The sequence below is a fragment of the Podarcis liolepis genome (genome assembly GCF_965112155.1).
Source record: "Podarcis liolepis genome assembly, chromosome: 5".
NCBI classification, from domain to species: Eukaryota; Metazoa; Chordata; class Lepidosauria; order Squamata; family Lacertidae; genus Podarcis; species Podarcis liolepis.
The window spans coordinates 82,584,531-82,601,436 of record NC_139556.1 but is presented as its reverse complement, the minus strand read 5'-3'; the positions used below and the strand labels follow the sequence as shown (position 1 = coordinate 82,601,436).

Here is a 16,906-nt window from a genome sequence, read left to right as displayed (position 1 = left end):
CTCACCTTTTCTTAAAAGATATTAAAACAGATTCAACTTCTTCTGACCAATGTGAATTATTCTGTGGTCCAGATTTGCTTAGACATCATTCTACACTATAGCTATATTTATATATATAGAGACCTAGAGAGATTGATATAGGTAGATAGATATATGATATCCAGAGGTTGGTTAAAGTCAGAGTTCAGGTGTATTTTTAACTGGTGGGAAAAGATCGACGCTGTAGGTGCCTGATGCAGTGCTGCATATCTGAAGCAAGCTCACTCGATAAAGCGAGAGCCACCCTTATGAAAGCCCTCTTCACGTTGTTGTGAGATGGATTTCTGCCAGACGCCTTGTGGATAATAGTGCCTCCTCTGACGATCTTAGTAAACAGGCAGGTCTGTACCAAAAGAAGTGTTCTATCAGATTGCCTAGTTGCAAGCTGTTTAGAGCTTGTAAATCCCTAACAAGACGTTAAACTTGGCTCGGGAGCAAATAGTCAGCCAGTGCAATTCTTTTAGCACACAAGTTACCTGTGTGTGGCAGAGTGCACCACTAAGCAACCTAGTCCCCACATTTTGCACCACCTGCAGTTTTCAAACTAACCTTACCAGCAGCCCCAGAGAGCTCATTGCCATAGTCCAGCCTAGAAGTTACCAATGTGTGAGTCACTGTAGCTAAACAGTTACAGCCATACCAGCTGAACCTAGTAAAAGTTACTCCAAACCACTATGGCCATCTGGTTCCCCAGTGACTGCATACCCATTCCTTCAGAGAGTGTGCAACTCCACCTAAAACAGATTAACTTTCCAGTTCCCAAACTTGAGGACAACTCACTCACAGACCTATTTTGCAGGATTCAGTTTAAGTTTATTGGCCCTAATCCATCCCATCACTGCATCCAGACGTATTATTTTAGTCCTCTGTTTCTTTAAACTCTGGATCTGTGAACGTGAATGTTATGTCAAGAAAAGAAGGAAGGACAGGATCCAAGATGCTGAACTTATGCTCATAATATATTTTTACTCCTAAATCATTCTGTATGCTGTCTGCAGCAAAATAAAATTAGTAATACTTGCTTAGCTTACAACATTGTTGAAAATATTACTGAGATCATGCATATGAAGCTCTTTGCACACTCTGAAGTGCTACAGAAATATTCTTATTATTATGACTCAGTATTGCCACATACACAGCAGAAACAATTGCTACAGGTAGTGAAAGACACATGCTAACATGGTGATAGAAACAGGAAAAACAAGGTCCTAATGAATGGCCTTGCTTGCACATCACATAAACCATAGTTTAAAATACTAGAGTTTAAAATACTATGGTTTAATGTAAAAAAAAAGCAGCCTGCTACTGTACGGTGATCAAAAGTTCCCATAGTGCTCCTCTGCTGCAGACACAGGTTAGAGTATGGCTTGTGTTCTCCAAATCCAGGAGCAGGTTTGTGTCCTCCAAAAAACTCACAAATGGAAACCAATGTTTATTCTTATCTTACAGCTCATTGTTTGTTTGGATGAAACAAACCATAAGCCTCAGTTAATATGGCACAGCATGCCAGGCTTGTCTTTCCACAACACAACAGCAGTGAGAGAAGTGGAGTGGAGTGCTCATTCACATTAAACCTTAATTTGTTTTAAACTATTACATGTGAACTGGGCCAATGCCTGTGACTACTAGTTCCTGCAGTTATGCTGATGTTAAATACCGTATTTTTTGCTCTATAAGACTCACTTTTTCCCACCTAAAAAGTAAGGGGAAATGTGTGTGCGTCTTGTGGAGCGAATGCAGGCTGTGCAGCTATCACAGAGGGATTGCTGCTTTCACTACGCAGCAATCCCTCTTGCTGTTCTGGCTTCTGAGATTCAGAATATATTTTTTTTCTTGTTTTCCTCCTCCAAAAACTAGGTGCGTCTTGTGGTCTGGTGCATCTTATAGAGCAAAAAATACGGTACCTGCTGACCTGATTAGTGGCCTGCATTTGGGGGCAGGAGAGGACTACTGGGATCTATATAAGATCACAACATATTAAATATTTCTAAAAGAAATTACTTTAAAACCAAGGGAAAAAAGAATACTATGATATTCAAATTATCTCACTATTTCATTAATTAATTTCCTTTGTTACTTACCCACTTTGGGTATAATGCTGGTCCTTTTCTTTTCCTCTAGCCCGCTCCTTCTCTCTTGTCTTCTCTTTATCTCTGCCTTTACGTCTTTCTTTATCACGAGATCTGCTGCGTGTTCTTCTGTGACTGGTCCTTTCACTGCTTCGGCTATAAGACCGTTGTTGAGGTCTGGAGTGGGACCTATAAGGTTGAACAGTAAGCAAAGTGGGTTTGTTTGTTTCTTCCAGTGATGGACCCACACCTTTGTACCTCTCTTCCCAGGAAGATACATATGGCCCCATCACTGCTGGTTTTTAAAAAGCTACTGGGCTTAATTACAATTACTATATTTTCAGGAATGCAAGACTCCTGCAAAAAACTACCTTGTGATGGTGTTGTACCCTGAAAGGGGTCTTAAAACTATTTAAATAAACAAACTATGGTTTGCACATATCACACTTTTCCAGTTCAGAGCAAAACAGCAAAATATGGCTTGTTGCTGTATCAGGAATGCAAGTATTTTATTGCAACCTATGAGGGGGTAGAAGGAGGAAGCATGTGATTTCAAGGCTGTTCATAATGCTAAACCATTTTTTGCATTACTTTTTAATGGAGCTCTTAAGATATTCTCCATGAGCACAGACAGTATAATGCAGAACACTAGCTGCTAGGAAGAAATAAGGAGAGATGGTGACAATCACACTTTAATCTTTTATTTTGTACAAACTTTTTTAAAAACCCTCGATTTCATAGTGCAGATATAAAACCCTGTATGCTTCCTATTAGAAATCCTGATTTTAAGCATATACAAATGTAATGCAATACACTCATTTAATCTACTGAAACCTGAAGATTGATTAAAATTTCTTAAACAGAATGGTGGTCCTAATGAAGCAGCAAATACCAACAGTTGCCTTAGATCCTTTCAAACAAATGATGAGGAATGTTCTGCAATGAATTCAATGAACTGCCACTCCATATAGCTATAGCTTTAGTGAAAAATGCTGATGTTGCAGATTCTAAATCAGTTTAGAACTATAATCCACTCAATGTGGCATTGTCTTTATTGGAAGACGTTACATGGTTCACTTTATGCCACTAGGAGGTTATCCCACCAATATACCAGGTTCACAGTTCCCCAAAAATTTCTGGAAACATTTCAAGTGCTGCTTCTTACCGATAAAGCTTCCACACACAAAACTTAGAAAGATAACTTTTCCCCTTAGGGTACAAGCTTACGATGCATTCAGACGCACTAAATCATGGTATAGTGCTGTAAGAATGAATGTGCAAGAGTAAGTCTTAGACCTAAAGACTCTTCCCTTTCTTGCTTTTTTATACACAAGACAATGAGATCTAAAGTCTACATTTGCAGTGTATCACACAAACTGCACTTTCCCATTTTGTCCAAATCCTGGTTTGTTAACAAACTGTAGTTGTTGTTTTTTTACAAGCCACAGTTCTAGGAAACAACATTTTGTTTACAAACTGCAAATGAAAGATTAGAACTGCATATGGGGGAACCATAGCACTAACCCGTGGTTTAATATTACATCTGAATGCAACTTTAGTCTCATAGCTACAACAGGCCCTTCCAAGTGTCCCTATTTTCCAGGGACATCCCTGATTTAGAGAAGCTGTCCTGGTTTCTGATTTGATCCCAGAATGTCCCGCTTTTCCTTAGGTTGTCCTTATTTTCACTGGATAAATGTTGGAGGGAATGGTAGGGTGTCCCTATTTTCAATGGAGAAATGTTGGAGGGTATGGAGTTATCCAAGCACTGAGCCATCTGAAGGCAATCCTGTATAGCAGGGGCTGTCAACCTGGTCCCTACCACCCACTAGTGGGCGTTTCAGGATTCTAGGTGGGAGGTAGGGGGTTCTACGGCACAAGCTGAATCCTCCTTCCATCAAGCACTCGTGGGCGGTAAGAAAATTTTACCATCAAGAAAGATGCATTAACGGGTGGTAGGTATAAAAAGGTTGACTACCCCCTGCTGTATAGGGAAGGCTTTTTAATGTTTAATGTTTTATTGTGTTTTTATATATGTTGGAAGCTGCCCAGAGTGCTGGGGCAAACCAATGATATATAGGGTATAAATAGTAAAAGAATCATTATGGAATAGGATGTCCCTATTTTCATCGGTGAAATGTTGGAGGGTATGTGACAAGGGTCCACTTTATACAGCAAGGATAGGGAAACAGGCCTGGCAGCCAAGTGTGATCCTCCAGGCCTCAAGGATTCTTCCTAGGCCACAAATACCCTGACCAGGTTACCCTTCTCACTGGCCCTACTCCAAACTCTCCCTTGAGGGCTTTTGCTGGCTTGGAAGGTATTCTTAAACTGTGATGATGCCTGGACGGATAGTTGTGCAAGAGGGTATGTATAGAATTTCCTGTCTTTAGTGTGGCTAGAATACAACCTTGCTGTACAAAGGGAAGAGTTGTGTCCTTTGTTACACTCATTTTTGTTTGTATCCACATCTACTTTTGCCTCCAGATGTACCCACCACTGCCATAAGCACACTCCAGGAGGCTGCTCATGTTGCAAAATGTTCCCCACCCCATTATACATTATGTTAGCACAGTTCAGGTTATGAGATACTGGTCTCTAAAACCATGCTATATAATCCCATGAGGCATGGATTCACTAGTCCAGTTTGAGGCACTTGGGACTCATGCTGCAGAAGCATTTGGTGCTGTAAAATTCTGATTCACAATGGTTAGAGTGTTGGACTATGACCTGAGGTTCAAATCTCCCCTCAGCCATGAAGCTCACTGGGTGACCTTGTCCAATCAGCATACTTTAGCCTACCCTACCTCACAGGGTTGTTGTGAAGATGAAATGGGGAGGAGTAGGGCTGGGCGATATCAGTTTTTCAACATGGCGGTGTTTCACCAGCCTAACATTGTGGTTTGGCAATATACCGCGATATTGAAAAAACAAGCTGCATTGGCCTCTGCCCACAAAGCACCTGGTGAAACTTCCCCAGCTCTCACTCACGGGCTGGGACAACACAGCTTGTTTGCACAGCTCAGCTGGGGATCGGGAAGGTTCCCCCTTCCCAGCTGAGACAGCCCCAGGGCTCCTGCTGCTTGTGCCAAATCTGTAACAGGGCAGGCGACGTCATTGGTTGTCCTACATCTACTGAATCCCATTCCTACTGAGACCACCAAAGTATAGACCTCTCCTTTTTACTAGGAGGAAAAATAACATAGGGCTAAGGGCTAAAGCAAGATGAGAATTTACCTTGAAATGAAAGTGGGGTATGCTTATTCCTATGTTGATTTCAATGAGTCTAATCCACATATAATTTATTAGAGATAGCATCCTGAATTTTTAACAAGATTCTATTATGTATATTTTCATAGTTACAATCGAATGACAAAGTAGTTTTATCACAGAAAGGAAGACAAAAAAGGAAGTGATGGCGTAGAAGAAATTAACATGGAAAATGGGCTACCAGACCTGCCCGCTCCAAAAAAAGGGGGAAAAGCTTTCAGAGCACCATAGCACACACCCATCATGCCAAAGGTTAAGTCATTTAGTCAAGTTCAAAGATCTTCAAAGACTTCTTAGATCCAGATAAGCCCATATGCTACAAAAATCCTATGAAAAAGCCATTTCTTTCCAATCTTTTTATGTCTAACTTACAGAACACACACAGATGCTTGGCATCACTCAGCATCCCGGAATTTCACACCAGATAATAAGAGTTCACCAAAATATTTCCTGTCTAACTCCTAAGCAATGTCTTTATTCCTTCAGCACTTTGCCCACTTGCTTTAAAAAAAACCCTGAAAACCCTGAAAATATCTATAAAAGACTATTCAGTTACTGCACAATAAGTGCTAATTTGCTAATTTCTTCACAGGTAATCAATTAAAATGTAAAATATTGGATAAAATGACTTGCACTAAATTTAACAGCTGCTCCATAAGCATAATTAGTTTCACAAGAGCCATATGTAATCCAAACAGAGACAGAGTTGAAACAAATAAAGCAGATTTTAAAACTAGTTTGAGGAAATCTGCATTTAATTAGCAGGTGGGCACTACAACTGCATACTGTTTTTATACATTTGTATTTATGAAGTGACAGAAGATCTAAGGGCTTTTTAAAATGGCGTTTATTGTTTGAATGAGAACTGTTTTGCTGCATACTAAAGTGATTTAAGCTCTCATAGCTCTGCTTTGAAAAAAAAACATAAATGGTGAAAGAAAACATGTGGAAAACTGTAAAACTAGAAAGAATTTGCGACAAAAAACAGATACACATACCATATCCAAAAGGAAACTACACTTAATTAAATATACACTACATCTGGAATATCAGCCTAATAAAATGTGAAACTACTAATTTTCATTGTTCTCTAGGAAATGAGGTCAGTGTCATTTAGCATTACCCCAATTATATTGCTCCAACACACTAAAATGCCATCTAATCTTCTTTTTTTAATAGTTAAAAAATCAACAAGCATACATTTTTCAAAAGTAGAAAAATAGTTTGGGTTTTCTTTTCACCCCACTCTATCAGGCAGCTTAAGCAAATGATATCACACATGAGGACTAGTCTTAAGATGGCATGTGCTAAATTTTAATGACTTATGAACACTGGAAAACAGCACCCACCCATGAATTGGCTTTTCAATAATGTCAAGTTTTTATGGACACACCTATCAATAACAGCCGTTGGTTTAATGACAGTCCTTGTAATTTAAGTCTCCCTAAAAAACGTCAACCAACACTTTTGGCAATATATTTACCACAACAATTCAAATTATAAATAATATTATTCCATTCAAGATACAAGCTATGAGATACATACAACAGAGTTGCACAACTTATTTTCAACCTGATAGGTTGGAAGCAGATTGGCCCATTCCACAATGGAAGAGCTCTTCCACTCACAGAAGGCACCAAGATTCAGCAAAGTCTCCCCACTGGAGCGGGTGATGACATTTCCTCCTTTCTCCTGCAGTCCCTTACATTGCCTCTCATGCTGCTCCAGCAGTCCCCCAACCTTCTGGGGAACTTTTCCTGAGACGCAGAAGGAGTAAGAGCCGATAAAGATTGTCTCCCCGACCCCCTTCAACCAACACAAGCTGAATGTCGCTGAGCAGAACTGGATCCCACTGAAATATTTTCCAGCAGTCATCTTACAGCAGTGTTTCCCAACCGGTGTTCCGCGGCACACTAGTGTGCCGCGAGACGTTGCCTGGTGTGCCGTGGGAGCGAGGCGGGCGAGTCGGGCGGCGAGAGGCGGGGCGGCGAGGAGAGGCCGCCCAGCGCGGGGCTCTCGCCATCTGCCTGCCTGGCTGCCTGCGTGGCGCTGACGTCACGGGGCTGTAACGTGCCCCACATAGGCACACGCGGGGCGGCGAGCGAGCTCCCTCCCACATCCCATCGCCGCTCGCTTCGGCCGACCTACTGGGCTGTCGCAGGCGGAAGACCTCCGCATGCGCGAGGTTTTCGCACCTTCGGGATTCCCTTCACGCCTTCCTCCTCCCGGGTCCTTGAGAGCGTGGGAAGCGGCAGCGCGAGACCGGCGTTGAGCCTGGTAGGTATTGCGCTTGCCAAGGCAGTCATTTGGGAAATGAAAACTTGCAAAGCAAGCAACCAGTTCAATCTGAAGTACGTGTATGCTTAATATCCTGTATCTGAAACCTGTTCTGCCCCCTCCCCCACACTTGGTGCCATTTTCATCTACACATGCAGCAGAGTAAGTTGACCCAGAATAGTACCAATTCAGATGGCAGATGGGAGAATGACAGTGCTGAATGCTTTCCCATGTAGAACAGTCCCTGCAAATAAAAACCTAGCATATTTGGAAGAGGGATGCTAGCCTAACCATTACCTTCTATGCTGTTACTATTTTTTTATTTTTTTTTACATAAGTAAAAAGTGACCTTTCCCCATCTGGCATGGTGGTGTGCCTCGAGATTTTTTTCATGAAACAAGTGTGCCTTTGCCCAAAAAAGGTTGGGAAACACTGTCTTACAGCGTTGTTCCACGTAAAATCTGGTCTTCTTGAATGAATTCAAGACTAAGTGCTCCTTCACCTCACAGTCCATGCCTAGCAAACCTGTTGGGCATGGACAGAGATGCAAAGCTCACCAAAAAAAAAGTGTGTTGCTCAACATGGATTATCACCGAAGACTATTGTTAAAGGCATCATATCAATTCAACTACACTGTTGGGAAACAAAACTTCTGCTTTATTTGAGATACACTTAAGTCTACATAAGCCAATTTGGAAGCAATCTACTCACACACTTTAATGCTCATAAGTGTTTCATTTCCACCTCTAAAGATGTAAAGAGTTGTACAGTACTGGAAAATTATTCAAAATGTTCTAGCACTCATGTGTATATTGGCCTTCCCTCTGCCCTGTGTTTACAAATATCCCACATGCACAAGCAAACAGAACATGTATGCTTTCCGCCTCCATGCCTCACTCCTCCTTCGGTCCTGGAAAACCCTATTATCTTCCTCCCTTAGTCATCTGAAGTGCCTTTTTTATCTAGAGAACCCCGCGAAATACTTTACACAAGTCAAAACAAACAGCTTTTCTGGATGTTCATAAGTTCTGCAGATGTAGGGCTAAGGTTGCCAAGAAAAACACTTAGCGTGATCAGGTATGGACACAAACAACTTTGCTTCGGTCTAATAGCTAGATGTATATTCATTTATTACAGATTTCAAATGTTGAACGTTGTTATACAGGCAACTCCCCACTTACATTATGTTCCAGCCCCCCATGCACGTCAGTGAAAATCACATAAGTAGGGAGTGCCATCTAAACACCCTTTAAATGCCCTCTCTGCCATTCTCTCTCCAGTCCAGATCAAAAATACTGTACCCAAAATATCCACAACTGGAACTCAAGCTCTGGGGTCAGCAGGAGGCCGGAGGACATGCGGAAAAGCGGCAGCCGCTGCTATGCTACCACACATATCAGCTGTTAGATGAGGCTAAGCACCCGAAATAAAACCCTGCTGTGCCTCCAGTCTCTTCTCCGCCCTCTTTGGGCTCCTCTCTCCCTCCATTCCCTGGTATGAATTAAATTACTTAATTATTTCACAATGCTGCACATATACAGTTGCGCACAAGTCAATCACACATAAGTGTGGGGGTGCCTGTATTTCTATTAGTGCCTTCTACTACTACTAAAGGGTTTCTTTGCTGGCAGCATCGTTCTACAAGATAAAAATCCATCTCCTGATTCTAAGTTATTTGTTTTAAGATTATTTTACACACAATAAGCAGTGTGGAGTTAGTTAAGAAGCTATTAAGTCATTTGTCAGATATTCTCAACACGTCACATATTAAAATTTTGAAGTATTTGTTGTTAGACACAATAAAAAAATGTGTAGACTACTACTCTAAAACGTAAGATCGTTAAAGTTCCGATTTCTAGCACCACTGCATACATAGATGGTTTACCACATTTTCAAAACTCAACATATTTAAATCAATAACATTAGGAACATTTCAATTTTCACCTTGATGAATACTGAACTTTTCCTCTGTTGCACTTGGATGCCCTTGAATCTGAACCCAGAGGTCTCACTTTTCACCCACAATAAGTCATCACTACTAGCCTGCAGCATCTCTCACCACCCCATTCCCCTTGTTTGACCACGGAAAGTTCCAAGCAAGGAGGGGAAGAAGAGTTCCCATATCTCATATAGCTCAACAGTTGAGCTTTCATGTCATAATTTCCAGGCCCCATCCCTGGTATCTGGAGGAAAAATGCACTATTTAAAACTGGAGAGCCATTGCCAGTCATTGCAGACAATACTGAGCTAGACAGACTAATGGTCTGACTGCATAAGATAAATTCCTGTTGCTAAGTTTCCAGATGCTGGGGGGGAGGGGAGTACTTCCTCCTTGCCATTGGCATCCTCGTGATCTAGTAGTACTCCCTTTCTTCCCCGACATCCACTGGAATTGCCAATCCAAATGATGGGTATTTCACTAGTACCTAACAAAGAACTGATGACATTTATCGTTCTCTGAATATTAGAGTATCTATTCTATCAACTGATTTAAGATATACAGAGGCAGTGGAAACCACCTACAAAAGACAAAAAGGTGGGGGAGGGGACTTTGGGGATGAGGCGGAAAGGGAGATGAAGGGGGCTTGGTCAGATGTAAAAAGAGGGAGATTGACAAGTGTGTGGGGTTGGTTAGTGATACAAGCAGGGGCAGCAACCTCTAGTATGGCTATTAAAATCTCAGGTTCAGGGATAGCAGTCAAAACCTGAGTCCTCTACAAGAACATAAAAAGATCCCTCACATCAAGTCAGAGTTTGTCCTCCTAACAAGTATTATCTACTTTGAATGGCAGTACCTCTCCAGGGTGTCAGGAGGTATACAAATTAAAAGTGAAATGAAATCAAATATGTTCTTCCCTTCTGGCTTTTAATCTTTTCTAAAGCACAAAGATTTTTTTTAGTAAGTGGGTAATAAGTAAATAACAATAAGAATAGCTTGTTAGATCCAACTGATTTCAGAACTAAATTATCCTCAGGCACGATGCTACTGAGAGCCAAAGCAGATGAAAAATTAAATGTTTGCTGCATTTAACGCATCTTGCAATTCCTTTAAAAATAACATCTACGTGAGCACCTGATCCAGACCAGGAATGTAGTGCATGGAGAAGGTGGTTTAACCTCTATATTTATCAACATGTGTTGCTCCACTTACTTTTGCTTCTGGTCGTACCCATCCCTGGAAATGTACCTAGAAAGGAATGTAGCCTTTGAGTTGAAAAGGGTTTCCCACCTAGATCCATAGACTCATATCCTGCTCCAGGCCCCAAACTCCTATAGAGTTCAAGGAGGTTAAGGTCTCACACACAACCAACGGTGGGATTGGTCAAGTGTGCAAAGTCAAAGACAAATCAGGGGCAGATCCAATTTATCAGTCTCAGCTGAAAGCATGATTCAGTGACAGTATTAGATATTGAGCCAAAATCCAGGCTAAATTAACTTCTGCACCTTTTCGTTAGTAGCTTCAACACTCTGGAACATTCTTCCTTGAGGGAGCTGGGCAGCCTCCACCTTGATTGCTTTTCATATATTCCATACATTCTTTTGGAAATTCTGAATGAAATCTACTTACTGACTACTGCTATCCCCCACTGTGCTGCTATCCCTCCTATTTTGCTGCTCTTTTATTGTTTAATTGTTGGCTTCAATTTGATTGGTTTATATTATCTTATTGATGGTTTTTAAAATATGCTAACCACCATGGAATTCCTGGATGAATAGCAATATATAAATATTTTGAACACATGAACACTGAAGAGAGGTGTCTGTAGAGCAAATAATAAATGAATCTCCAGGGGGAGGGGAAGGTTTCTTATAGTGTTTAATCTACTAGCTGACCTAGGTCATGTTGTTTAAGTGCATGTTACAAAGTTCTCTCCCAATTTAAATGTTATTTTAAAATGTACAAAGATCTATTTATCACATTTACCTTAAATGGGAACATATAATCTTATGCTTTAATATTAAATTAAGTATATTTATCAGAACGGAAAGGATAATATTGACCTCTTTTATTAAGTCTACAATGTGCTTCTCTGCTGTTTGCTTAAAGGTATATGAATGGCTTATGTACCTTGACAACATCCCACAGATGGTCATGATTATGTTTAACAGGACAATGCACTCATTGAAAACTTTTTACAGACGCTTACCTAATGGGATGTCACATTAAATCTGATAAACTACAATAAAATAACTATATACCAATTAGGTCATAGTGAAGAAATCACTTTAACCTGACATTCCAGCATTCACAAAATCTTAAAACAAACTGGTGCACTTACATTGATGTACAACTGAGTTTCTAGAACAAGTGCCGATATTAAGCAACTTTCATGTATCAGAAGATGTCTGACTGTGTGTGTCGAATGAGAGAGCGAGAGAGCGAGAGAGAAAGCTGTCAACATCTTGGATATGGATAGCTCTAACTACAGAACTCTGGTAAATGTCAGAATTCGATTTGACTGCTTTTTGCTTCCACTCTTAATGCTTAATGACTAATTCCTTAGAGATATCATTGAAAGCCCTAAAATGTTGTCCTTGGGTAGAAACTTTCACTCAGCAATCAATTGGGAGCAAATTAGATGACTATGTTGAAATGTACTGCACTGTTTAAGCTAACAAATGAACGAAGAATGGTAGGATATGGGAACATATGCCACCTCACTGAAGTTGTTAAAGGGTCTGTTGGAAGAATATTTGGTTTCCAGTGAAGCTAATATGGCATGAGAAGGGACAGTGATGAAAGAATACCAAGTCATATGGAAATCCAAATATAGTGACAGACACAATTATTTTACTAATTGCTAATGAATACAGTAAAGTGATTTCAAAAAGCAAAACTTTGCTTGGACTACTTCAGGTTTTGACCTCTGTATGAGCAAATGCATTTCAAACTGAAGCCCACCAAAATTGATTAACGGCGCCAGCCAAGGCCAGCATGTAGTTGAAGCTTTTTCCATCTATCACATGGCCCCAAGGATGGTTAAATGAACCTTAAAATGGCTACAAACAGCTCAATGACTACACAGAGTCCTGCCAATTAGAAATAATTAGGCAGTCATTTTGGTGGTAAGTCTTTTTAAGTGCATACATAATGATGCAATGATGCTTATTAGCGATCTCATATGAGCTATGCTCAAACAGCCTGAAATAATTATGCAACTATCACAAAGCCTTGCAAATCTCTGTACTTCACCTTAATGCATTTAAAAAACCACTTCATTACCTCCAGTAATTAATCCTCCATTAATTGCAGGAAAAGCCCAGTTTACCATGCTTCGTTTCTAATTATCTTATAAATAGTTATGGTTCTAATTAATGTGTTCATTAAGCTGAATATCTTTCTCAAAGCCATGCTCAGAGCAAAGGTTCCACTTTTGAGAGAAAAGGCCTAACTAGCCATAAGGTGAAGCTATTTTGGATGTATTTGCTTTTATTTTACTATATTCAACCTCCTAATTGGCATTTAAAATCTAATTTGGAAGAAATTCAAGAAGCCTATATAGAGAAAGACTTTTTTCATTCATCTGTAATCAAAAAGCTTAACAGTTTTAATAGACTAACTTTTAGCATACATTTGATATAGATAGGTAGCAGATTTTCAGTGTGAGTCACCAAGTGAAATGCCTATCTATATTCAAAAAGGGAAAAATAACACTTAGTGTATAAAAATCAGGTATTTCTTACCACTGCAAGCTTTAAGCACTTTTATACAATTAGGTAAAATTACTTTTATTATTTGTCTAATTACTTTATAGACTGAGACCAAAATAATTTGGAAATACACAAGCATATATAAATAGTGAATAATACCGGATATATAGGTACAATATACAGGCACAATTAAAGGCTTGATTCAGATACAATGTCAAAATGTGTTTTAAAAAGCTTAACCATGGTTTGACCTGACACCCAAATCAGTTGTGTAGCAAAGTTATTTTAGACCCTGGACTTTGAAGGTCTCATACCCACCACCCATACACACTTTTAAGGTTGTGAAGTACAGTTACGAAGTTTCAGTAATGAAGTACAGAATTAACATTTCTCTTCTCCCTTATTCCAGACATGGAATGTACAGGCAACCCAAGAGGAGCTCACAGTCATTTTGCTCCTCCCTCAAGAGTCCTTTTTGCCCCCATGACGCACCAAGTCAGGATTTAGCTCACAACAGAGTTAGGGAACCTTTGGCCTACCAGATATTGTTCTCTTATCTTTCCTGACCATTGGGCCATGCTGGCTGGGGCTGATGGGGGCTGAAATTCAACTACATATGGAGAGCTACAGGCTCACCACCCTTGATTCAGCATGTCATCCAAACCATGACTCATGGTTAAGCTCTCTCCTCACTAATCATGACAACCCTTGGATTTAGCTCACAACAGAGTTAGGGAACCTTTGGCCTACCAGATATTGTTCTCTTATCTTTCCTGACCATTGGGCCATGCTGGCTGGGGCTGATGGGGGCTGAAATTCAACTACATATGGAGAGCTACAGGCTCACCACCCTTGATTCAGCATGTCATCCAAACCATGACTCATGGTTAAGCTCTCTCCTCACTAATCATGACAACCCTTGGATAAAGATCATGGTTAGCAATAAGAAAGCTTAATCCTGAGACCTTAGCTTAGCTCATCAGCAGTACAGTGGTGCCTCGCAAGACGAAATTAATTCGTTCTGCGAGTTTTTTCGTCTTGCGAATTTTTCGTCTTGCGAAGCACGGTCAAGTCGCAACTGCACCTCTTCAAGCGGTTTTAAGAAAAAGGAAACAAACTTGCAAGACGTTTTCGTCTTGCGAAGCAAGCCCAGAGGGAAATTCGTCTTGCGAAGCAACTCAAAAAATGAAAAACTCTTTCGTCTTGCGAGTTTTTCGTCTTCTGAGGCATTCGTCTTGCGAGGTACCACTGTAAAAAGGATCAGGGAAAAACAAAGCAGCTGCGAGCTCTTTTCCAGGAGCCCACATGTTCACATGGTCTCAGTAAGCCACAATTTGGCTTACCGTTTGATGCAAACCAAGCCACTGTTTCTGCTCACTGCCTGGGTCAGCCACTAATCTCAACCTAACCTTGCTCACGAGGCTGCTGTGAGGATTTAAATAAATAAATAAAAAGCTAGGGGGAATCACGTACAACACCTTGTGCTCCTGCGGAAAAGGCAGGATACAAATGTTAACACAGGAGACTCTACATTAGAGGGAAATTAGAAACACACACAAAGCAACAAAATTATGTGCCCACCTACTTCCACACTTTGAGTGTTACATTCCACTCATTCCTAATATTTTACTACAAAATAAATATTATTTTCTGATCCAGGGTTTGTACTTTGCTGTAACATGAAAATCCACAATAATTATCTCAATTATAACATTGGAAGCTGTTCCTTAACTAGTAAACAGGCACAACTGGCTCTAACAGGTGGTTCCTAAAATACCCACTTCACTCCATCTCAATTTTCATCTCAAGTATCCCAAGGGCAAGGGCATTCAAGGGCAAGAAAGCCAAAGGACAGAAGCAGAGATATTCATCAACCTATTAGCAAGCAACTGTGCTTTGGAGGGACTGAAGTCACCATTCCAAAATTAAGGGGCAGAAAGAAAATTCATCTACTCTACTAAAAATTTTATAGAATTGACCGTCTGCAAAGCTAGTCAGGTGTAGAAACTATGTCCTTCTATGGAAAACTGTCCCTCTTCCTCTAGGACAGAGATGCCACTTCTAGGGCAGATGCCATTAGTCAGCAAGAGGATGTTAGTAACCAGTCATCTCTTGCAGCTGAGGCACAAGTGCCGTATTTTTCACCCTATAGGACGCACTGTTTCCCCTCCAAAATTGAAGGGGAAATGTGTGTGCGTCCTATGGGGCGAATGCAGGCTTTCGCTGAAGCCTGGAGAGCGAGAGGGGTCGGTGCGCACTGACCCCTCTCGCTCTCCAGGCTTCAGGAAGCTCTGTGCAACCCTCGGGAGACCGGCAGTCCTGGGATCAGCGCAGTTCTGCGCTGCCATCGGGAGCGGGGTGCGAAGTCCCGCCCCGCTCCCGATGGCCGCGCAGAGCTGCCTGCAATCCTGGGATCAGCGCAGCTCTGCGCGGCGATCGGGAGCGGGGCGCGAAGCCCCGCCCCGCTCCGGATGGCGGCGCAGAGCTGCCTGCAGTCCCGGGATCAGCGCAGCTCTGCGCAGCCATCGGGAGCGGGGCGCTAAGTACTTTGCTTCAGGATGAGAACAGAAACTGTGCGGCGCGGCAGCAGCATGAGGCCCCATTAGCTAAAGTGGTGCTTCAGGTTAAGAACAGTTTCAGGTTAAGAACGGACCTCCAGAACAAATTAAGTATTTAACTCGAGGTACGACTGTATTATAAAGCAAATGTATTGTATTATCTAACAAGCTACTTATAGTTTTCAAAATTAAAAATAATTTTGAATTAAAAACATTATTTTAAGCTTATAAAATACAACTTTGGAAATACAACTTTGAAATGCAATTAATATTGCCAAGGAAACTTCATACAGATCAAAAGGCACAACCTCTTCTTTTTTCTAAAATATGGTTTTGCTGAGTTTGTGGGTCCTGACAACACTGCATCTGAACACAATATAATTCTGCTTCAAGTATTCCATTAACAATTACAGGCCTATAACATGGGTGTCTGTCTGAATCAACTCCTGTGCCATTTTATAGTCTGTCATTTGGCTTTTGAGAGCTCTCAAGAGACAGTTAAAAGCACCATTAAGTGACAATATTATGTTGCAGTACAAAATCTTGCCATATTGCCTACTCTTTAGTTACACAAATAAATCTTTGAAAATAATTTGTCTACCTTTGTCTCAATAATCACAAACTGAAATATTTAAAACTTTTTTAAAAAAAGATATAGATTATTTCTTTTTGCATATACCCTAAATCCTTAAAACACCAATAAAAGAAGTACATAAAACATTATTAATGGGATATATATATAAAGCTATAGCTTTAAGTTTTTAATAAGTAATAGCCATTACTACCGCTAACCCTTGCTGGAATAAAGTGAATAATGCTCTGTATTACGATAAAAATCTATATTTGTTTTGGAAGTCAGCAGGATAGAGTGATTAAACCATTCTTCCTCAACCTCGTGTCCTCCAGATGTTTAGGACTACAGCTGCCATCAGCTCCAGCAAGTATGGCCAATGGTCAAGGGTGAAAGCAGTTGCAGTGTATATCAAGTCTGTAACTTAAACCAGGGGCAGAAAACTGGCAGCACAGTGTGTGTAAAAGCTT

The 16,906-nt window shown here is 40.7% G+C and overlaps 1 protein-coding gene across 3 annotated transcripts in view; it reads right to left on the bottom strand.

Annotated features, from left to right (window-relative positions):
• RSRC1 (arginine and serine rich coiled-coil 1) overlaps positions 1-16,906 on the bottom strand; it is a 166,508-nt gene that overhangs the window by 126,371 nt on the left and 23,231 nt on the right. For all 3 annotated transcript variants that reach the window (XM_083504495.1, XM_083504493.1, XM_083504494.1), the window contains exon 4: positions 2,121-2,297. In XM_083504495.1, coding sequence (XP_083360621.1) covers positions 2,121-2,297 — 177 coding nt within the window. The remainder of the gene's footprint in view (positions 1-2,120; positions 2,298-16,906) is intronic.